At 49.8% G+C, this 20468-nt stretch overlaps 8 protein-coding genes across 9 annotated transcripts; 4 read left to right on the top strand and 4 right to left on the bottom strand.

Moving 5' to 3' along the window:
- Positions 1-733: 733 nt before the first annotated feature.
- Positions 734-1594, top strand: FOXG_10161 (acetoacetate decarboxylase; the record flags this gene model as incomplete). The annotated part of the gene is made up of 1 exon (XM_018389402.1): positions 734-1594. One exon carries the CDS (start codon positions 734-736, stop codon positions 1592-1594), a length of 861 nt encoding a protein of 286 aa, XP_018247667.1.
- A 298-nt stretch (positions 1595-1892) lies between these two features.
- On the bottom strand, positions 1893-3676 carry FOXG_20240 (uncharacterized protein). The gene has a single exon (XM_018400502.1). It carries the CDS (start codon positions 3411-3413, stop codon positions 2082-2084), a length of 1332 nt encoding a protein of 443 aa, XP_018247666.1. The 5' UTR covers positions 3414-3676; the 3' UTR covers positions 1893-2081.
- A 405-nt stretch (positions 3677-4081) lies between these two features.
- Positions 4082-5715, top strand: FOXG_10160 (uncharacterized protein). Its single transcript, XM_018389401.1, has 4 exons — positions 4082-4323; positions 4381-4708; positions 4759-4932; positions 4987-5715. The coding sequence occupies exons 1-4, from the start codon at positions 4135-4137 to the stop codon at positions 5625-5627; spliced, it is 1332 nt and encodes a 443-aa protein (XP_018247665.1). The 5' UTR covers positions 4082-4134; the 3' UTR covers positions 5628-5715.
- A 1087-nt stretch (positions 5716-6802) lies between these two features.
- FOXG_10159 (uncharacterized protein) lies at positions 6803-9267 on the bottom strand (the record flags this gene model as incomplete). Its single annotated transcript, XM_018389400.1, has 2 exons — positions 6803-8941; positions 8998-9267. The coding sequence occupies 2 exons, from the start codon at positions 9265-9267 to the stop codon at positions 6803-6805; spliced, it is 2409 nt and encodes an 802-aa protein (XP_018247664.1).
- Positions 9268-10078: 811 nt separating this feature from the next.
- On the top strand, positions 10079-13251 carry FOXG_10158 (uncharacterized protein). The gene is made up of 11 exons (XM_018389399.1): positions 10079-10398; positions 10456-10626; positions 10676-10827; positions 10881-11239; positions 11292-11452; positions 11507-11767; positions 11817-11925; positions 11979-12344; positions 12397-12760; positions 12810-12948; positions 13004-13251. The coding sequence occupies exons 1-11, from the start codon at positions 10233-10235 to the stop codon at positions 13186-13188; spliced, it is 2433 nt and encodes an 810-aa protein (XP_018247663.1). The 5' UTR covers positions 10079-10232; the 3' UTR covers positions 13189-13251.
- A 269-nt stretch (positions 13252-13520) lies between these two features.
- On the bottom strand, positions 13521-15363 carry FOXG_10157 (uncharacterized protein; the record flags this gene model as incomplete). Its single annotated transcript, XM_018389398.1, has 2 exons — positions 13521-15175; positions 15227-15363. 2 exons carry the CDS (start codon positions 15361-15363, stop codon positions 13759-13761), a joined length of 1554 nt encoding a protein of 517 aa, XP_018247662.1. The 3' UTR covers positions 13521-13758.
- Positions 15364-15700: 337 nt separating this feature from the next.
- On the top strand, positions 15701-17768 carry FOXG_10156 (uncharacterized protein; the record flags this gene model as incomplete). Of its 2 annotated transcripts, XM_018389396.1 has the most annotated exons (3): positions 15701-15733; positions 15815-15966; positions 16045-17768. In XM_018389396.1, exons 1-3 carry the CDS (start codon positions 15726-15728, stop codon positions 17766-17768), a joined length of 1884 nt encoding a protein of 627 aa, XP_018247660.1. In that variant the 5' UTR covers positions 15701-15725. The 2 variants fall into 2 exon arrangements, with proteins under 2 accessions (XP_018247660.1, XP_018247661.1); XM_018389397.1 differs by lacking the exon at positions 15701-15733 and having other exon boundaries at positions 15759-15966.
- Positions 17769-17788: 20 nt separating this feature from the next.
- Positions 17789-20297, bottom strand: FOXG_10155 (uncharacterized protein). Its single transcript, XM_018389395.1, has one exon. It carries the CDS (start codon positions 20269-20271, stop codon positions 17827-17829), a length of 2445 nt encoding a protein of 814 aa, XP_018247659.1. The 5' UTR covers positions 20272-20297; the 3' UTR covers positions 17789-17826.
- Between the last annotated feature and the right edge of the window lie 171 nt (positions 20298-20468).

Raw genomic sequence — 20468 nt, 5'->3', positions numbered from 1 at the left:
ATCGCCGCTATCGCGTAAGTAGAGAAGAAAGAATCGGTATGCAGTGCGAAATAGGAGTTATGAAGAATAAAGATATCAGAGGTTGTTGGTAGACAGACCTATGGCAAGGCTATGCTATGTATGATTGGAAAGCATCGTGTTTAAATAGACCATCTCAGGGTGTTAGCTAGGTATACAAGTATCTGGTGGTTAAACTTTGAACTGCTAACAAAGGAGATTGGGCTATCAGTATTGGGCTGAGAGGAATCGAGGGGCTCGCCAGTTGCTACAATCCCGTAAGCCACGATAGTCTATTATCGGGTGCATCGGGGAAGATATTGGGGAAGGCCTGGAGTCGGACATCCTTGACACCGATCGCTTGCTATTGGCTGGAGATTGTGGTGGTTCGTGGCTCTTGGGCTAGCGGAAAGTTTCGTCGCTCAGGGTTGGACAAGACATAGTACCTAGCTCAGACCCACGCTATGGAGAGGCTCGCACATTGTCCAAATTAGGATAAGATGCTGACCCATCGCCAGGGATCGGCATCGTGGACATATGAGTCTAGAACTTGTTCGCATTTGTTCCAAAACAGTCAACTTTATAGGCATCTTGGAATGGTCAGAATGATGAGCGACTTCCGAACCATCCAGGTTAAATAAGTAGTCTTGTTTGTTCGACGTCAAGTCACCAAACCCCTATCCCAACATTCACCTGTATTCGATTACGCCCTAGTTAATCAACAATCACGATCAAAATGTCGTTCGTTGCCTCCCAGGAACAAGTCCGCGCCTTTGAAGAATTTTCTTCCAAGCCATCCTTCTCCCAAGAAGCCATCGTTGTCGACTTCACCACCACCCCTGAATATGTCCGCAGCGTCCTGCCGCCCGGTCTGGAGCCCGGCGACACCCCTACCGGACATATACTCATGGCTACTATGGAGAGCAAGTTGTGCGGAGAGTTTGACTGCGCTATTGTGAGCCTCGACGTCAAATTCCGTGGCAAGGCCGGCACCTTTATGCTCGAGATCATCATCAGCAACGACCTTCCCGTCACCTGGGGTCGCGAAGTCTGGGGCGAGGCCAAGAAGACTGGCACTTGTCGACTCTGGCGATCTGGAGACTGGCGTTATGCCTATGCTGAGCGCAATGGCGTTCGCCTTATAGAGATCCAAGCCAAGTTCGGCCAAGATCTCGCGCCGGGCATTCGCGACTCGGTCAACTTTGAGATCAAAGCCTATCCCCACGCTCAAGGCAGGGGCCTCCAATGGGAGCCTCTTGTCAGCACCCTCCAAGTTCGCGAGCACGATGTCCACCACTCTGTTGGCGATGGCCGTCTGGTCATTCGAGGTACCACTGCCGACCCCCTTCACAGCATTCCAATCGAATCGGTCGGCCATTTCAAGTACACCACTGGTCGGGCGGATTACACTGTCGTGTCTGTCGACGAACTTGGCGTTGGTCAGGCCTATCTACCACATCTGATAGGTCGTCACTACGAAGATGTTCGAGTTCACAAGGTGGGAGCTGAATGGACTGGGCTCAGGGACGAGGAGGTAGAGGCAGAGTCATTCCCTGTACGGAGGTTCAACACACCGGGATTCAAGAACTCGAAGTAGATATCAAGGGAATCAAAGTATTTATTTGAGTCAGGGTCGTGGGAACTATACAACCGTGCTATATATGAGAGCTATGCTTCCTTGACCGAGCCTTAATACCGCACAAGTAAAGGAACAAGTCTTATGTAGGAGAAAAACAGCCCCCAAGAAATAAACACTAGACTTTGAGATTTATCGGCGCCTATTCTGGCATAGCAAGTAGGCATTGCAATCAATCGAGCTACGTGAGGCATGGCGTAAGGTCCGTAACCAGCAGAGATGGCTATATGGAGTACCTATCTATTTTGGTATAGCCTCTGTAATTTTCTACACGGTAGAATAGTATGTGTTACACACCAGCTGGCAAAGGAGCGGAAATCGGGATAATGACAGCTACGGACCTTCCGGATTGTCCCTCATGGTATTTTGCTTACAAACAAGTACAATGAACCGTATCTTTCGCCGTGTGAGCTGCAAGAAAGATGTACTAGCTACATAATATCAAAATTTATAAAACTGCCAAAGACCTTCCTTGATGTAACATGACCTCTAGCCAGGACACAACGATTCCCATTTCTCTTAACTCCCAGATCTCCCTTACAAGCTCGAGCCCACGGTTATACGTCTGAACTCGAGTGAATCGAGTTAGTCTCTGGAATGTGATTTCTACTAATGCTCGCTCCTCCTCAAATGACGAGGGCAATTCGGGTCCAGCAATGGTAAGCAGAGGCCCTACCCAGTTCAATAGAGGGTGGCCATCAGGAATACATCTCAGAACGCCCATCGACTCGAGTACCATATCAATCAAATGCATGTCGGTCGTAGTTCCTATTCCTCCCAATTGCGTTGCGTTGGCCTGGTAAAGCATAATAAGGCCAATCTTTCGATAGCCTTCAGATAGCTGTAAAAGTATTTCCTGATGGCTGATGGTGGTTGGAGGGGTCCATTTATACAACCGTGTTTCTATGTCACGGAAAGTCGACATGCAGATCGACTTGGAGTCAAGGACGGATCTGAAATAACGGCCTGCCTCTGATATGAGGGGACAAAGAGTGCTCGAGACGCCAGTGACAGGATGGATGAGAGAATCGAATGGCGGTCTTTGCATTGCATTCAGGACTGAAGCAGTAGACCCGTACGAATCCCCGGTTGGCACCAAGAAAGATGTGAAAGCCTCACAGTAAAGATAAAGACCAAAGAGATAAAAGGCAAACGGATCTGTGGGTGCCGAGTCTGCGAGCGACTCGATGGTGTTGCTGATGCCACTTATGAACATGATGCCGGCATCGTTTCCCATTGGATCAAGCCAAGCTGAGGAAACAAATAGGATAAGAGAGGAGAGAATGGTTGTACGAAGGAGGGTCTGCTGCTTCGTTTGCGATGTCTGCAGTCTGTCTATTTCGTTCTGCAGCGACGAGATGGCCAGTCCCCTTGTCTGCAGGGCTGATGCCAGCTTATCCGGTTGAAAATAGTGCTGATGCGCTTCCGAAACGCTCTCTAGCGTGTGTCTCAGGGCTTTGGAATGTCGCAGCCAGCCGGAAAGTGCATACGAGAGGGGATTCGTAGGCGGGTAGAAGATGGCCATGGACAAGCAAGCGCTGTCATACCAATGCCTAAGAGTTGCGTTTTCTAGAGCGCTGGGGGCCGAGGGTATCCGCTCGTTGGACACCCACGGCCTCTCGATCTGCCAGGTATCGTGGCTGAAGTTTCCAGTGCACGTGTCTTTGCGTTGTAAACAGCGTGTGCAGATGGGTTGTCTCTCGTCGCATTTGACCTTGCGACGTTTGCACTGCTCGCAACCACTACGAGACTTTGTCCTTGGCTTCTTGGACGCCTGCATGGTCTTGGAGGAGCGGTGTCTGTCTGATGAGGTCTCCGAATGATGAAGGGCATTATTGGTTGTGCTGGAGAATTTGGTGCGGGGTAGTACAGCTTTTAACTTAGATGATTGAGTACTTACTTAGCCATACTCAGTGGAGGCCAATCGCGAGAGAAGCTAACAGACCTCTGCATCAACAACCCGGTTGCCCGCCTCATCTATCAAGAACTTGAAGACAAAGAGCATTGCTGCTATTTCAGCTGCAACGGCACTCATTGCTACCGGTATTAGATAGAAATATTATTGAGACCTTTCAACGCAACGCAGTGGTTGAGAAACACGTTGCAATATAGTGCATGATAGCGAACCTTTTTATCATTACAAGTGAAATGCAGACTGCAACTGTGCAGTCAAGCTTCTCCGGTTACTGAGGAACTCGAACAACTTTTGAATTGAAGTAATGGAAACGCAGGCCCTCTTGGCACAGGATGAACATGCGGAATTTGTCAAGCTCAATTGATTTGTATGCAGTATTGGGGAGGATATGTTGATCACTGAGGGGTTGATGTTTTCAGTGGAGTGAGACGAGCGAAACCATTGGATAGTGCTTGACCCGCCCTGTAACATATTGACAGCTGTAACCCCGCCTTTTCGGAGTCCGCCGAAGGTTGTTATCTGCCATATCTTATCAGCAGCATTTAAACCAGCAACAAAACTCAAGGACAACAAAGCAGAGCATCACATGACAAACATACAACAATCCAATTACTTCAAAATGGATAGCGATCTAAAATATCTCCTCTCTCTCCAAGCCGTCCGAGACCAAGCGTCCAAGGTCTTCGAATCAGCGAAGCAAGGGAACCTGAAGCACTTCGACTATGACGAAGTCCGTATGGGAGCGGTTGCTGATTATGTGTCCAAAGTCATTGATGTGAGCAATACCATGAGCACCAAAAAGGCACCAGAGCTGGTATTGACAACTCTCTAGCGTGACTTCGGCCCTGATAAATACGACACCATTCCCCCTCACGGTCGCTGGCAGCATTTCGAGGTTGGAGACGTCGCACGCGTCGATGCCCTCGTGAAGCGATGGTCCAGCGAAGATGGCGTTGACCAGACTGAAATCACTCGACGCTTGGTCGACTTATTCTTTGTGTCGGTTCTTCTCGATGCGGGAGCTGGCGATGTCTGGCGGTTTAAAGAGCCTGAGACTGGACAGGTCATTGTTAGAAGTGAAGGTATTGCTGTGGCGTCGCTTCACATGTTTACAGCTGGATCTTTTAGCTCTGACAGTTCTCTGAAGGAGAAGGTCGATGGTATGTTTTATGCAAGGTTCCTGTTTTCTTGGGCTAATTGGCTGTTGTAGCGAAGGGCTTGATTGAGCTGCAAGACAGCAACTTTGAACAGCACTTCCAGGTGTCGGCTGAGAATCCTATGGTAGGAGTGTCATCGCGAGTGAAGTTGCTTCAAGCTGTTGGCTCCAACTTGCTGAAGCATCCTGCAGTATTCGGCGAGCTCGGCCGTCCAGGAAACCTAGTCGGTAAGTAACCACAAATAGGCGGTGAGCGTATGTAAGGCTGACGCGGTCCTACAGACTACCTCACATCAAAGGTCTCTGGTTCCAAGACTCTTGACTACGAACAGCTTTGGTTCTGCTTACAGGACCTCCTCATTCCGTCATGGCCCGGAAACCGCACTGTCTTCAACGGTCATCCCATCGGAGACGCATGGCCTCTTGAAGTACTGGCTGAAATCGCCGACAGAAAAGACGATAGCGATCCCAAGAGCAGAATTCAGCCTTTTCACAAGCTCACACAATGGCTGGCCTATTCACTCTCCGTCATCTTTGAGAGACAATTGGGTTTCACTTGGAAGAACATGCATCTCGGCACTGGACTGCCCGAATACCGAAACGGCGGATTGTTCGTTGATCTCGGGGTTCTGAAGCTGAAGCCTGATGACTTGAAAGCTGGAAAGGAAAGTTCGGGACAAGAACTTCCGCAGTTTGAGGCCTCTGACGATGTGATTGTTGAGTGGCGTGCTCTGACTGTCGCGCTGCTGGATGAGCTGCACAAGATGCTTAAGGAGAAGTACGAACCTCGTGGAGTCACTTTGAGTCTTCTTCAGATGTTGGAGGCTGGAAGTTGGAAGTCTGGACGGTTGTTGGCCGCGGAGCTGCGACCTGAGACTAAGTGCAGTCCGATTCTGGTTATTAGTGATGGTACGCTGTACTAGTAGCAGTCAGCTAAGGATAGTTTGCCCAGTTGAACTACGTGTAGCTAGTAAATAAAAAGGCTCCCGATGCAAAGCAATTCAACCTTGTAAATGCTCACTTATGCAGTTGTTCAGAAGCCATGGCAAATCGGACGGAGAGGTCCGTCGGATGTGGCCGGGCCCGCTCAGCCGCAGAAAGAACTATCACATGGGAGAATAGATAACAAACTGAGTTATGGACTGACAAAAAGTACAATATGTAATAAACGCCAGTGAGAGCCGCTCTACTTCCGCTGCACATATTGAATCAGTAATATGGAAGTATCAAGGTATTCGAGCTGTTTGGATTAACGCCAAACTTGACCTATATATTTGGTCAATTTTCTTTATGCCAAGGCGCATTCCTCTATAAACACGGTAAGCAGACGTTGTATCAGGTTGCTACAAGAGTCCGGTTTATCAGCTCCCCAAGTCAAAGTACCAGTCGAAAATACCATGCGTTTCCGCGCGATAAGTTACCCCATCAGCCCATGTCGGGGCTCAAGCGTAGAACTAACTTTCGCATGTAAACACTCGACTCACAAAGCAACTTATTTTTCTTTGCCTAATTTTCCAGTTTTTGAGCCAAATTCCTATACGAATTGATTGCATTTGTGTACGGAAAGTTAAGTTGCGCCTTGGCTGCAGTGCCCAATAACAGCCTCGGCGGCCCCGAGGAGAAACTTTATAGCACTCTTTAAGGTTATTGCGTCCCGTCATCCAACCAAGGATGAGTCAAGCGTACTCTATTGCTGTATGTGAGTCATGAAATGCATTTAGTATAAAACTCCAGCAACATACCCTTACTCTCCTCTTCACCAGCTTTTGTTCCCCCATCACCCCCCACCGCCAATAATGTCACAGCAAAAGGAGTCCACTCCCCAGGGGCTCGAAACCTTCGGCCGTCTCCCAATAGAGACGAACGTCAAAATCATGAATTCAACTTAGAGTTAGTTCTCCTCTTTCACCTGATTGACTACTCCAAAGTCTTCTCATTGCGCACAAGAGATATGGCATCTAATGGCTCTTTTATTAAATTATTTACACGGCGATTCACTTCTGTCCTAAGTAGTCTACTTAATTAAACTCGAAGGTAGGCCGCACCAAGCTTATAATACAATATTGATAGTGAATAACTATAATAGAAGGCCTATAAATCAAGCTCGGGTTTGCTTGATAGTGATCTTCTCGCCACAAGGTACAGTGAACTTGTCACCCTTGACAACCTTTCCGTTCACCTTGATGACACTCTTCTCGAGAGGAGTAGGCAAAGGTCGAGGAAGGTAGACAGTACCATTCGTGTTACCATTCTTAGGCGCGCGAACAATCATCTGCAGGAGACCAGACTTGAACTTCCAATCGACCTCAACGTTTCCATGCTCAGTTGGGACCCGACCCTTAGCCCACTCCAGACCCAAAGTCAGAGGCTTAACATCCCACTTCTTGTAACCAGGTTCGACGGCCTGAACACCAAGAACATGTCGACTCAGCTCAGCAGTAGGTCCAGAAGCCCAACCGTGGCAGAGAGAGGTGATTATACCCAGACCAGGTTTACCATCGGGGTTAAGAGTCTCCCAGAAGCAGTTGGTGTAGTTGGCGTGGGCAGGGTTCGCCATGGGGGCCCAAAGGCTCTTCAAGAGACGTCGGACAATCACATCATCGTCCGACTCGAAGGCTGCGCGGAGATGGTAGGCGGAAGAGTAAGGGCTGATCTTCTGAGCGAAACCAGCTTTGGCGGTAGCGTTGCTGAAGGCCAGAGGTCCAGCCTTGAGCTGAAGTTCCTTGTCGAGAGTGGATAGCAGAGAGGTGGCTGAGATGTTGTGGCTCTGGGGAATGCCGGCAAGGATAGCGAGGGCGTTGGCGTCTTGGGCGAAACCGGTGGTGATCTCGTTGGAAAGAACATAAGCTTGGAGGGTATCGTTCCAGAGGTTGGAGTGAATCGCTTTGCGCAGGTTGTCGAGGCGAGTCTGGTAGACAGTGGTGTTGACACCAGCGTCCTTCAGGAGGGCATGGGTCTGCTGCAAGCTGTAGGCATAGAGCGCGTTAAACTTGGAGCTGACGCCGGTCTGGGGAGGGTCGTAATAGTTCCAGTCTCCAGTGAATGCAGGGTTGTCGAGTGTGAAAAGACCATTCTTTGACTGGGAATGCGCCCAGTCCAGCATAGCCGTAGTGCGAGGAGCCCACTCCTTAGCAAACTTCTTGTCGCCCAAAACCTCGTAGTTCTTAGCAAGGGCATTCAGGAAGTTGAACGAGTAGCCAATAAGACCAGTGATGTTGACGTCCAGGAGTTCCTTTAGGGGCTCCTGTTGGATCTTGGCGGTCGGGATGAAGAATCCGGGCGTAGCCTGATAAGAACCCAGGAGGTCGAGAGAGCCCTCAACGAAAGACTTGCCGTAGGTGCTGGCATAGGTCGAGCCAAGTGCGACGTCTAGGTCGCCTGTGTATGCAATTCGGTCGCGTCTCGAGCCATCAACAATAGTGTCAGCGGGGTTCGTTCCCATGAAGAAGTCCTTCAAGAAACTAGGATCCGTCAAGTTGTTCTTATAGATCTCAGTACCATCGAGAGTCGCTGCCTTGAGGTTTCGGAAGTAGGCGGAGTGACCGAGAGGAGCACCGAGGCCGAAAGAGCCGTAGAACTTGTCTGTCTGGCTGAAGTCGAGAACAGTCTTGTTGTTGACGAGAATGGAAATCTCAGTCATGTTCACCTTGGCATGTACAGAGATCCACTCGCCGAGCTTTGCATCAGCAGAAGATGGGATCAAACCGGACTTTGAAGCACCTGTTGCCGTGACCTTTCCAGTCTTGACGTCGCAAGTAACCACGATGGCTTCGTTGAGAGTGTCCGACAGAACGGAGAAATTGAACTCCCCAGTAACAGGCTTGACCTGGAAATCAAGCTGGTAGGTAGTCAACTGAGCGGCCGCAGCACTACCCAGCGCTTGAGGCGCAGAACTTTCAACAAGAGATCCTTCCTTAGAAACCTGCCAGAAGTCGGGGATAGTGTCCTTGGGAATCTCGGTGAGCTGAGCGGTCCTAGCGCCTGTGAGCCAGATGCGGTTAAAGTCCTCGTCAGAGCATTCAAAGCCTCCGGGAAGCTTGGTGAGGGGCGTGGTGTGAACGGTTGGTTTCACACCTACCTTTCTGAGACGCAGCTCTCCATGCGAAGAAAGGTTCAGTTTCTGGTAGCGGAAAGCTCCCTGGACAAGACGATTGTTGACAGTCTCGCGTTTCGAGATGTTGTATCGGTTCACACGGTAGGTATCCATGGCAGCAGCCAGAGGAAGAGGTCCATCACTCTGAGAAGATTAGAGTTAGTCTGTTAATACAATATCTAAGCGCTGCATTTACATACCTGGTAGTTGCTAAAAGCGAACTTGGACTCTGCATAGGTGAGCTCAAAAGTCGAGGTATCACCAGAGGTAGAGACAACCTCAAAGGTAGGATGACCCTCGACATTCTCGCCGTAATCGAGGATCATGATATCAGGCTTCTTTCCATCAGAAGAAAGGGACACAGTTCCTTTGGAACCGTAGACGACTGCACTCTTGTCCGCCTTCGCAACAGGTCCAGCCAGGGCTGAACCTGCTACAAGCAGCAGCGACGCTGTAGCTTGGAGAAGCATTAAGAAGTATTTATCTTAAAAGGTGAATAACAGAAAGAAAATGGTAAAATGAAAGATAGTAGTTGAGATATTAGATAAAGAAATGTTTAATGAATGGTGTTGTATTAGATCTAATTACCAGAGTGATTGCCTTTACTTATAACTAAACTTGTATGCGCACATCGGTATTACATCTTCCATCTCTAGATATTTTTTGCATGATGTAATGAGCCACTGTACGGAGTAAACCGAGCCCTTTCATTTAAGCTCTGACCGTTCTGGTGGAGGTCCAAGAAGTGTGTCTTGTGAACGAGGTTTTCGCAGAGCGAGGTTCGTTGCTGAAATATTGAACGAGGAACGAGGTTCGCTCACTTAGTCAAAACCTAAACAAGGTGGGGCGGGCAGAGTTTTACCGTCTTCTGGTCGAGTCTTGAGTCAGTTTCCATTTTTCCAGATCTCGTTACTGAGTTTTTCGTTGCTGAGTCAATTGGCCATGTATGTTTGGTATGCGATTTCCGAAATTATGGTAATTTGTATTGTCGAGAATTCGTAACTCGGACCCTTATTTCACATGATTGCTTTCAGCATGCATTGTCAGTGAACTTGTGCTCAATCGGTCTTTAGCTCAGATCAAATCAGCACTAACTCCAATGTCTCCAACTCCGGTCTCAAGGTTCTAAGCCACAGCTCCCCGAGGGCAGGATCAGCGGAGGCCTTACGAATTCTCGGTCTTTTCCCCTCCGCCCCTCATGATTCGTTACCAAAGTCGCTCCCCTACAAAGAGCGAGGTTTGCTCAGCCCGCCAAGGTGTCATGCGTTGCGTGTCATATCTCGGTGTTTTAGCTTTGACCGCCGTCTTCAAACAGTGCCAAGTTGTCCACCTAAATTAGTCTACACTAGCCCCTTGGGCCCTCTGCCGTAGCCCGTAGCTCCCCGCTCGTCATATATTACCTACGGTACTTTGCATCCCCATCTACCGAGTCTCTATGCTAAATCCGATCAAACCATGTCGAAATCAAGATCTCAATCTCCATCCAAGGGCAAGGAAGCGCAAGACACTGACAATGTCTTGGACGTTCCCTTGGGATGCACCACCTCCGTACGAGCTGCATTCCTCAGGGTCAGTCCTCGCTAGCACGTCGCGCGTCAACGGTACGATTGACCCCTTTTTGTCCTTTTTGAAGCTATCGTGATGCTGACTGCGCCAAGACCATGGAGGGGTCGATATTGAGTTCTCGTCGCTGCAGCCTGACGAAGTCAATCGCCTTCTTCCTCCCGACAAAGCCCAAGAAATTGAACCAACCACCAGCCTCCCTTCAGCTGCCCCCTCGGGGCCGTGTCCAGCCCTCAATGTCGTTATTCAAGTTGTTGGCAGTCGAGGTAGAGTCTGACGACCTTCACGTTTTCTTCCGGAACTAAACAGATTTAGGCGATGTTCAACCCTTCATTGCCCTCGGCGTCGCTCTCCAGCGTTACGGCCATCGCGTGCGATTAGCCACTCATGATACCTTCACAGATTTTGTCCGTTCCTCCGGTCTGGAGTTTTACCCCGTCGGGGGAGACCCTGAAGATCTCATGGCTGTAAGACTATCGACCTATCTCCCAATACCCAAGTACTAATTGCATGGCTTTAGTATATGGTCAAGAATCCCGGATTGATTCCTTCCATGGAAAGCCTTCGTGGTGGCGATATCGGCCGAAAGCGCGTCATGATCCATGATATGTTGAGAGGCTTTTGGAGCTCTTGTGTCAAACCGGACCTCGTATCGAACCGTCCCTTCGTCGCCGATGCTATCATCGCAAACCCGCCGAGCTTCGCACACGTCCACTGCGCTCAAGCCTTGGGTATCCCGCTCCACATGATGTTCACGATGCCTTGGACAGCGACAAGATCATTCCCTCATCCTCTAGCCAATATTCAGTCTCAGAACATGGATCCCAGGGCTTCCAACTATCTCAGCTATGGCGTTGTTGATCTAATGACCTGGCAAGGGTAAGATCTTATAGCGACCTTTGCTTCCTCGTGTTGATGCTAACCGTCGCAGACTTGGAGATGTCATCAATGCTTGGAGAGTTAGTGACTTGCATCTGGATCCTTTGGCTGCTGCTGTTGGCCCCGACATCATTGGCCTCATGAAAGTACCATATACTTATTGTTGGTCGCCAGCTCTAGTTCCAAAGCCAAGTGATTGGGGTGAGAGCATTGGTAAGACTTTCCCGGGGCATACCGATTTGAATAGCGTGCTGATTTATCCCCTAGATATTTGCGGATTCTTTATGCGAGATGAACCCTCCTATACACCTCCCCAAGACCTTGCAGACTTCCTGGCAAGAGGACCACCACCAGTATACATAGGGTTCGGAAGTATCGTGATCGATGACCCCACGGCCCTAACAAACATCATCAAAGAGTCTTGCAGGGCTGCAGGAGCCAGAGTAATTATATCTCGGGGCTGGAGCAAGCTAGGTGGAAATGACTCTAGCACCGACTCTGTTTTCTACTTGGGCGATTGCCCTCACGGTATGTAGTCCGTCCCAAGTCATCAGTCTATTATCTAACCTTATGATAGAGTGGTTGTTCAAGCGCGTTGCTGCTGTTGTCCATCATGGAGGCGCAGGCACTACGGCTTGTGGCCTCGTCAATGGTCGACCGACAACTATTGTGCCATTCTTCGGCGAGTAAGTTTCTTCTCCAATCGCTTCTACAGATAGCTGTAGTAACATCTTCGCAGCCAGCCTTTTTGGGGAAGTGTCGTTGCGTCCAATGGGGCAGGTCCACCCCCTATCGCCTACAAGAGCATCTCCGTGGATAAACTCAGTTCCGCAATCAAGTTCTGCCTCAGTCCGGAGGCCCAAACTGCTGCCAACAGGATTGCGTCGCAGATGAGACAGGAGAGAGGTGTTGAGACAGCAGTGAACTCTTTCCACCGACATCTACCCGTAGCCAACCTCACTTGCGAGCTCATTCCGCAAAATGCTGCTAAATGGCAGTACGTAGGCAAGTCGAAGACGGGTGATAAGGGCCACATTAGGGTATCAAACGCAGCCTTGAAGGTTCTGCTGGACGCCAAGAAAGCTAAGTTGACAGACTTTGAGCCGTGAGTTAATACCAATGCACGTGTTGCCGATGGCACTGACTTACGCATTCAGACTTCGACCGAAGGAATACCTTGTTGAGAACGAACGCTGGGATCCTTTGACCGCTGGAGCCTCATCGGTTCTAGGCACCATGACAGACTTTACTTCAGCCTTGGGCGGTGCATTCATCGACCCCTTCAAAGATGTAAAGCGTGTTCGACCAGATGGCACTCGTCGCTCAGCAGGTACAGCGACAGCAGTTGCAAGCGGAAAGGCTCTTCAAGGCATGACAACCGCTGTGGTGAAGGGGTCGCTGGTGGATGTTCCGTTGGCTCTGGCTGAAGGACTTCGCAATACGCCACGACTGTATGGAGAAAAGGTCCAGGATCATGGCCCTGTGACAGATTGGAAGAGCGGCGGCACAGTTGCAGCAAAGGTATGTATCACTAACTGTGAAGCTGGAAAGGGATACTAACATGAGTTAGAACTTTGGAGTTGGCTTCTACGAAGGCATGACTGATATCGTGACGAAGCCGATGAAAGGTGCCAAAGAAGAGGGCGCATTGGGTTTCTTCAAAGGAGTTGGGAAAGGGTCTCTCAACATGGTGGCAAAGCCGGGCAGTGGTAGGTCTACGATGCATATTAACTTTCTGTGACATGTGAGCTAACAACGCTTTAGCAATGTTTGGATTGCTGGCGTACCCAGCCCAGGGAGTTTATAAGAGCGTTAAGTCTATGAAGACGAACAAGGCGAGGGAGTTGGTCGCAGCTGGTCGGGTTGAATCATTGTCTGATGGACATGCTGGTTCATTGCAGTCAGATGCTGGCCAAGTTGTTAGACGATTCCAGGAACTAACGGCGTAAATAAATATATTTGATGTTCTCTTGGCTTTAATAGATAAGAATCAAAATTATTAAATTTGGGCGTTTTAAAACTACTTTATTTTATACTTTCGTGTTAATGTATAGCTTGGTAGCCTGGAAGAAGCTCATATTCCGCCAGTATTTGCTGTCGGTATAGGGTGAATGCTTATCCACTTCAGCCCTTGAGGCTCTTAAACGAGTTTTCTCGTTTATCGTTTAGCAAGTTTGACATGAACGACATAGTGGGTCCCGTCGATCCACTGGTGAGATCCACAAGTATTTAGTTTCGACGCCAGTACTAAAAGAGGGCGCGACTTTCAACCTCGTTATTAATATTTTCATTCAACATTGGCGTCACAGCATCAATCATTTCTGCACTCATGTGCGAGGTTTGAACATAAGAACAAGAGAATTTATTGCAATCTCGTCCCTGCCTCTACTACCTGGTCACTCCACTTCATTATCCAGTCAACATTACCTCCGAGTCCCTCGTCAACATTGGTGACGTGGCTGTATAACCTCATCCTGCCTGTCACCTAAAGAAAGCCCCCAGTTTCAACAGACAACGTCTTAGACAGACTCCTTACCATCTGTATGCTCAACAATGGTCGAAGTCTTACCCTCAACCCGAGCGGAATGCATACCAACTCCACCACTGGGGCCATCAAAGATCCAGGCAATCTCCTCCAAAGAGGGACCCTTTGTCTCCGGGAAGACGAGATAGACTCCAACAAACTCAACCATGACCCAGCCGACGAAGATGATGTAGAACTTCCAGGTAATATCCTTTAGACCAATAGGCACGACAAAAGTTGAGAGCATCATGAAGCAGAACTGGACGAAGTAGAAAAACGACAATCCCTTGGTTCGCATGCGATAAGGAAGGATCTCAGGGATGTAAAGACCAAGGTTGCCGTTGAAACCGAGGTTGTAGGCGGGAGAGAAGAGGTAGAGGAACGCAACGACTGTATACGCGGCAGCTTTGTTGTTGTTGTCCTTGGCGAACACAGCACTTCCTGCAGTGATGCAAATGTCGATGACCCAGATGGCAGCGAGAGACCAAAGGAAAAGCTTGCGACGACCGACCTTGGCAGGCAACGTGGCGAAGTATATGGCACTGAACCAAGAGAGCATCTGGTTTGTAGCGTTGATGAGAGTCTGCTGAAGATCCGAGTTGAGTCCGACAGAGTGCAGGATGGGCGAGAGATAATATGAGACGAAGGCGTTACCAGACATCTGTGAGCAGATAGCGGCCCAGACCATGATAAACATGCGCCTGCGGTTACCAGGAGTGCTTCCCAAGTCCTTGAGGAAGACAAAGATGTTGTTATGCTCAGATGCCTCTGCACTCAGCGTCTCAAGAATCTCATTGTACTCAAACTGAACAACAGGGTCAGAGGAGTCGCCTTCGCCATGGTACTTGGCGAGCATCTGAAGAGCCTCATCGTTGCGACCCTTGCTGACGAGCCATCTGGGTGACTCTGGGACAAACCAGACAAAGAGAAGCTGGATAACGGAGGGAAGGCCCTGCAGCGCTGAAGGAATACGCCAAGATGCAGTGCTGTCAATGCGGAAAGTACCAAAAGTACACCAGCCGGCAATGATGGATCCGACAGAGTAAAAGGTGAGAAACAGTGCTGTAGCCGTACTTCGCTGAGCAGGGTGCGCAATCTCCGTGATGTAAGGAGCACCAACTCCAGCAACGACAACGCTGCCTGCGCCGATGATGACTCGTGAGATGATAAACATGGCAATATTCATAGCAGCGCCCTGGATAGCTGCACCAATACAGCAAAGAGCAGCGCCAGTAGCTAGACCCCATCTTCGTCCAAAGTTATCGGCCGCGGGGGAGATGAGAAACGTGCCCAAGATACCGCCCAGGGGATAGGCGGCGTTAAAGAAGCCCAGCATAGCTCCCGTTGGAGTGCCGAAGTAAGTCTGCCAGTGGGTGACGGACTGCAGACCGTTCATCATACTTCCATCGAAACTAGGCATCACATTAGCTTGAATGAGAGGATATGGGGGGATGGAGACGAACCCTTGGGAAAAGATCGACAGAAGTGGGATCATCATGAGAAAGTTCAGGGTGCGCAGATTGGGCGATTTCCACCAACGCTTGGTATCAACAGGCGATGGCGGCAGAGCCATGGTGGTAGTTACTTCTGGAGAAGCCATTGCGAATACAATAAGCACTGAAGCAGAAAAGTAAAACTCGGTGCAATGCCAAGGTCAAGATTGAACGACTAGGATGAGAGCAGGAGTTTGATGCTGGCTCAGCCCATGGCTATATACATCCCTCTCACTCGCCACGTCCTGTACTCGGGACCACTTCGACCGAGACCAGCCCCCCCTCTCGGCCCATTCCCACGGGGTCATTGGGGAAAATCTGGGGTACGCTAGCAGAAAGCTCAAGGGGGTTCTGGACCATCACGTGGAAGACAAATCTGAATACTGGGTCGGCATTTAAGGGCCAACATGCCCCGAAGTTTCTGCACGTAAAATGCAACCCTGACGGCGAAACATAGACCGAAACAGCCATGGCCTCGTATGTTACTTCTTTTTTTTTCTCTTAATGACTTTCCCCGGAAATAGACAGAGTGGAGAAGGTTAATGACTGATCGTGCAGATGTGAGAGGTGCAAGCAACGCAAGGCAAAGTGCGACCGCCGATTACCGGCCTGTCAGCGCTGTGAGAAGGCAAAGGTTGAGTGTGAGTATGGGGGGAGGCGGAAGCCGGGGTTTCCAGCTGGGCATCGCCAGATGTTGGAGGACAAGATTGGTAAGTCTCGACTCATTTTTACTCCATCATCTATGTTTCCGTAAGGTAAGGTGACTGTCGGCTGACTGTTGGTTCCAGAGAGGCTGGAGTCCGAGCTACGCGCCATTCGCAGCACGCCGAGAACGAGCACATCAACTGATCAAGCACCTACACAAGACACAATCGAAGTCGACAACAAATCAACCAATGAACAAGCAATTCGTTCAATGCCCGTCGGTGAAGCATCACCTACCTTTGAGCGTACCCGCAGAGTCACAGAGCGCAGACCCCCAGCAGACCTCGTCGTTTCTCTCGCCTCTCTCTACTTTCGCCACATCCACCCATGGTTTCCCTTCCTAGATGTCCAGCGCGTCTGCGCCGATATGGGCTCTATGGATGAACCTGCGCTGCTATACTACGCTCTCTTTGGTGTCACGCTGCCGTACTCGTTTGACTCGCGTCTTGATCAGGCGTCGAGCGATTCGTTTTGGAAATACTCTAAGCGGAGCATATTTGTTGATGTGCTGGAGGAACCGTCGTATAGCTCGTTAGAGGTTCTCACAGTACTTGTCTTGGATCTTTCGGGCATGACGCATGGACCTCAGGTTTGGGGTCCCTTGGCTGTAGCTACGAAACTGGCTGTGCAGCTTAAGAACACGGATGGGCTTGTCTTCCGCACGTCGACTGAGGCTGAGAGCAGTGAGTCGCTGAGCAAGAGCGATGGTATTTTCCGACAGCGGTTGTTTTGGGCTATCTACGCTCTCGACTGCACCATTTGCATCACCACCAACCATCATTCGACCTTGGGCGACGACCATGTTCACCACTTCCTACCTGCGCGACAGCAAGTCTGGCGGGAGAACCTGTCAGAGGTAGACGATACATCTCTTACCCCAGCCTCTGTATTCAGCTACCAACTAGAGCTATTCGATCTTTCTCGGAGAATTCACAGGGTTGGAATGGAATACAGTACTCTCTACAACAACCAAGAGCTGGAGTCGACTTGGCTTGGCGAGTTTCATAACACCGCAGCTGAGCTCAATTCCTGGATGGAGACGCTGCCATCGCGGCTGTTTTGGCATAACCATAGCATTGTCGAGGATCGTGTTCCAGGCGCTATCCGACCAGCTACCTTCATGCTATACGGGTACTATTACGCGTTGGATATCTACCTCAACGGCTTTCTCGCCGTACCATGTCATTTCAACTTCCAGTCCGATTCGCATCATGAGATCCGTCGCCAATGCTTAGAGCGATGTCTCAGCAGCGTACAAGCCTTGGCTCAGATTGTCACAAAAGTGGCTGACCAAACTGTCGATAAGCTCGGCTGGCCTTTTGCCTGGTCAGTCTGGGTGGCTGCTCGCTTCTTGACGGCGCATAGGTACTTCACAGGAGAGACTGGTCCCGAGATCATGGCAAGAGTCTCGCTTTTTACGACATTTCTCAGTACCATGGGTCGCTTCTGGCAGATCAGCGCCAGCTACGCTAGGATGCTCCGTCGCGCAACATCTGACCTGGATGCAGGCACTGAGCCAGGACAAGGGACCATTCTTCAGCTCATGGCTGATCTTAGAGTCCCAACGTCTCATATTGAGGATCAGTTTAGACCAGACTCTATGCTGCACGGGGTGATTAGCCCTGGACAGTCTGTTTCGACATATGATAACCCGAGCTACATGGACGTTGAGAGACTGGATACTCTTCTTCCTGTTTTCGCTGACGATGCGTGCTTTGATATGTCTCAAGATCAAGATAATTGGTTTCGCATGCCGTTATTTGCATCATCGGCATATCAACAATTCAACGCGCCAGAGCAGGAATGACATTTAGTTTTAAACTTAATGTTGACTTTCTATTGCCTCAAATAATAATCAACTGTTTCTAAGATCTTGTCCAAGTGAAGCTCATGTTCTGCGAGCTCTTCTCAACCATCCCCGGCCACCCTGGTAATTTCACATGCACAGAGATTGACTCGTCTAATCCCTCAATACCCAACGTGACTAGCGTCTCTCCATCTAAAGAGCTCCAAGCAACCTTTGCCAAGACCAACTTTCCTTCTCTATAAAACGGAACTGTTGCTTCGAGAGATGTATATAGCCCCAGGCGCGGAGCAAACTCCAGCTCCTGCCATCCAGGCTTTGCAGGCCGTATCCCTGCAACCTCGGCTAAGAACTCGTAGATGGGAGCGCTGCCCCAAGCATGGCAATCCGAACGGTGTGAAACGTCGTCTTCTTCCCAGGTAGTCAGACCGAGAGATAATTGATGACGCCATGGCTGCCAGAGAACATGGAAGAGTTCGTCATACAAAGACCCTCCTGCGATACTGATGGCTCGAAGTGTATAAAAGGACATGGAGATCGACGTCTTGATGAGAGGCGCACCACTTTGAGAACTTCCTAGAGCGCGCTTAAGTAATGCCTGGGCGCTGTTACCACATACCGCACCGCTGAGGACTGCCCAGACCTGGTTATGCTGGCTACGGTCAGCCTTGGGGTCTGAGCAAGCAGCAATGCTGTCGGTAAAGTATTGCCCATCGAAACACTGCCGTTTAACCGCATCGACAATTACCCCAGCCCGATGAGAATACTCATCTGCAAGCGAAAGTCGGCCTGCACACTCTCCCTGCAACTTGGCCGCTAGTTTGAGAGTGTACGCATATAAGCTGTTTGTGTATGTCGAAACACCGGAGTTGGCTGCTGACGGAGGAATGCCGTACGGCCTCCACTGCTCCGCCCAATCATGAAAGTTCCAAACGCCCTTCTCATTTCCTAGACTTACAAGATCCAGGCGATGATCAATACGTTCATGGAAAAACCCTAGGACAGCATCAACAACGGGTAAAAGAGGCCGAACAAACGCCTTGTCAGCGTAGTAAAGGAAATGATCGTGCAGCATGCAGATCCAGTAGAGGGAGAAGTGAGGGATGATCTGCAATTGAGTCGATGGCGCTCTACTAGCTGTAAGCCCAATACGAGGCTGAAAGGAGCTGTGAAGCTGCACGATTGCCTGTCTCGCTAACCGATCATCGCCAGATACGTGGTAAGTGAAGAGACATGAACTTCGTGTATCCATGGCGTATTGAAGTTGCTCGTAGAAAGGGCAGTCTTCGTAGCAATCATGCATGCAGTTTTGTAAAGTTCGGATACTCGTGTCGTACAACGCTCCCAAAGTCCCATCATCTGTGGTCGTGCTTATCGTTGATAGTACGTCCAATGGGTAATTCACAACGTCAATATCGATACCACGCATGATCAGATCAGATGACCCAGTCTCAATGTTTAGTCTTATGAAGCGAAAGGTACGCCAGTGGAAAGGCATGTATACTTCTTCTGTATCTTCCTCATCGTAGTAGCCCAGACGTGGATTCCCATCTTTTCCCCGGAAAGTGTAAATATCCTTGGGCCCGATTAGAAACTTGCTTGTATCGCATCTATTTCCCTTGCAACGGAGATATGGAATCAGCACTGGAGTGTCCTCATAACTTTCAGAATACGTTATCGTAAGACAAGCGCCTCCAACTTCCGGACGGACGAAGCGGAAGCGGATAAAAGCAGTTGTATGCACGGGAGTCTCAAGGTCGAGTTGATGACTTGATCGAGCGGGAAGAAGGAGATTACTGTCTGCTGATTGAATACCCAGCAATCCTGCACTCCAGGTGCCATGGGGCAAGTCGCTCTGAACGTTGTGAATAGCGCTGAAGTAAGACTTATGACCTCTCATCGGCGGAATGAGACGCGGCGATAATTTCCACGGCGCCGTGACACCAGTAGAGTTCTGAAAACGGAGCAGTATCGCCGGAATCCACTCCAATGACGTATCGCGTGATGCCGAAACCGATTCGTATACGTGAAGAAAATCATCCTCTTCCTCGTCGATGCGAAGAGTCACATTGTGGTCTATCGCCGTTTGCCAAAGCTCACTACTTCGAATCTGCGGTGCCCAGACCTCATCATCAACAGTCGTTGCGATCTTGACACCACCTGTTCCCAGACGCGGAAAGCTAGTCCCGTACGACGTCCCGTGAAATAGTCGGAGGACATGGATCGCGATGTGATTCTCGCCCAAGCGCAAATACGGGCTGATGTCGACTTCGTCGTAAAACCAGAGACTTGCATCTCCCTTAACAGGTCCGAGCGCGGTCAATTGCTTGTTGACGTATAGCTTGTATCGTGTATCAGCCGTGATTTGAAGTGGAAGCGATGGTGGTATCTCCGCATTGACAAAGAATTTCTTGCGGAAATGAACGAAGCGACCGGCGGTAGACGTGGCTTTTTCGATGAAAGCGGGATTCCACATCCAAGATGTGTCAAATTGTTCGGCTGCCATGATGGGGATATTCTCGAGTTGGAGGCGGTAATGTCGGAAACAACGAGGGAAGAACTAAGAGAAGGGCGTTTGGAGGGGCAGGCAAGCAATTCCTCAGCCATTGTTAAGCGTAATTTCAATGTGGTGGCACTCGCATGACCCACGTTGAGCTGGGGACCCTTCGGATCTTGTAAGACCGAGACATACCTCGTTTAACG

This window comes from Fusarium oxysporum, chromosome 11 (assembly GCF_000149955.1).
Source record: "Fusarium oxysporum f. sp. lycopersici 4287 chromosome 11, whole genome shotgun sequence".
NCBI classification, from domain to species: domain Eukaryota; kingdom Fungi; phylum Ascomycota; class Sordariomycetes; order Hypocreales; family Nectriaceae; genus Fusarium; species Fusarium oxysporum.
This window is presented reverse-complemented; position numbering and strand designations above follow the sequence as displayed.

Excerpts from the sequence above, each read along its gene's own strand:
- FOXG_20240 (XM_018400502.1), bottom strand. The coding sequence starts at position 3,413 with ATGCAGGCGTCCAAGAAGCCAAGGACAAAGTCTCGTAGTGGTTGCGAG.
- FOXG_10160 (XM_018389401.1), top strand. The coding sequence starts at position 4,135 with ATGACAAACATACAACAATCCAATTACTTCAAAATGGATAGCGATCTA. Across the intron at positions 4,709-4,758 it reads TCTGAAGGAGAAGGTCGATG|CGAAGGGCTTGATTGAGCTG; the intron begins GTATGTTTTATG and ends TGGCTGTTGTAG. Across the intron at positions 4,933-4,986 it reads CCGTCCAGGAAACCTAGTCG|ACTACCTCACATCAAAGGTC; the intron begins GTAAGTAACCAC and ends GCGGTCCTACAG.
- FOXG_10158 (XM_018389399.1), top strand. The coding sequence starts at position 10,233 with ATGCTAAATCCGATCAAACCATGTCGAAATCAAGATCTCAATCTCCAT. Across the intron at positions 10,627-10,675 it reads TCAAGTTGTTGGCAGTCGAG|GCGATGTTCAACCCTTCATT; the intron begins GTAGAGTCTGAC and ends AAACAGATTTAG. Across the intron at positions 12,949-13,003 it reads GGTGGCAAAGCCGGGCAGTG|CAATGTTTGGATTGCTGGCG; the intron begins GTAGGTCTACGA and ends ACAACGCTTTAG.
- FOXG_10155 (XM_018389395.1), bottom strand. The coding sequence starts at position 20,271 with ATGGCAGCCGAACAATTTGACACATCTTGGATGTGGAATCCCGCTTTC.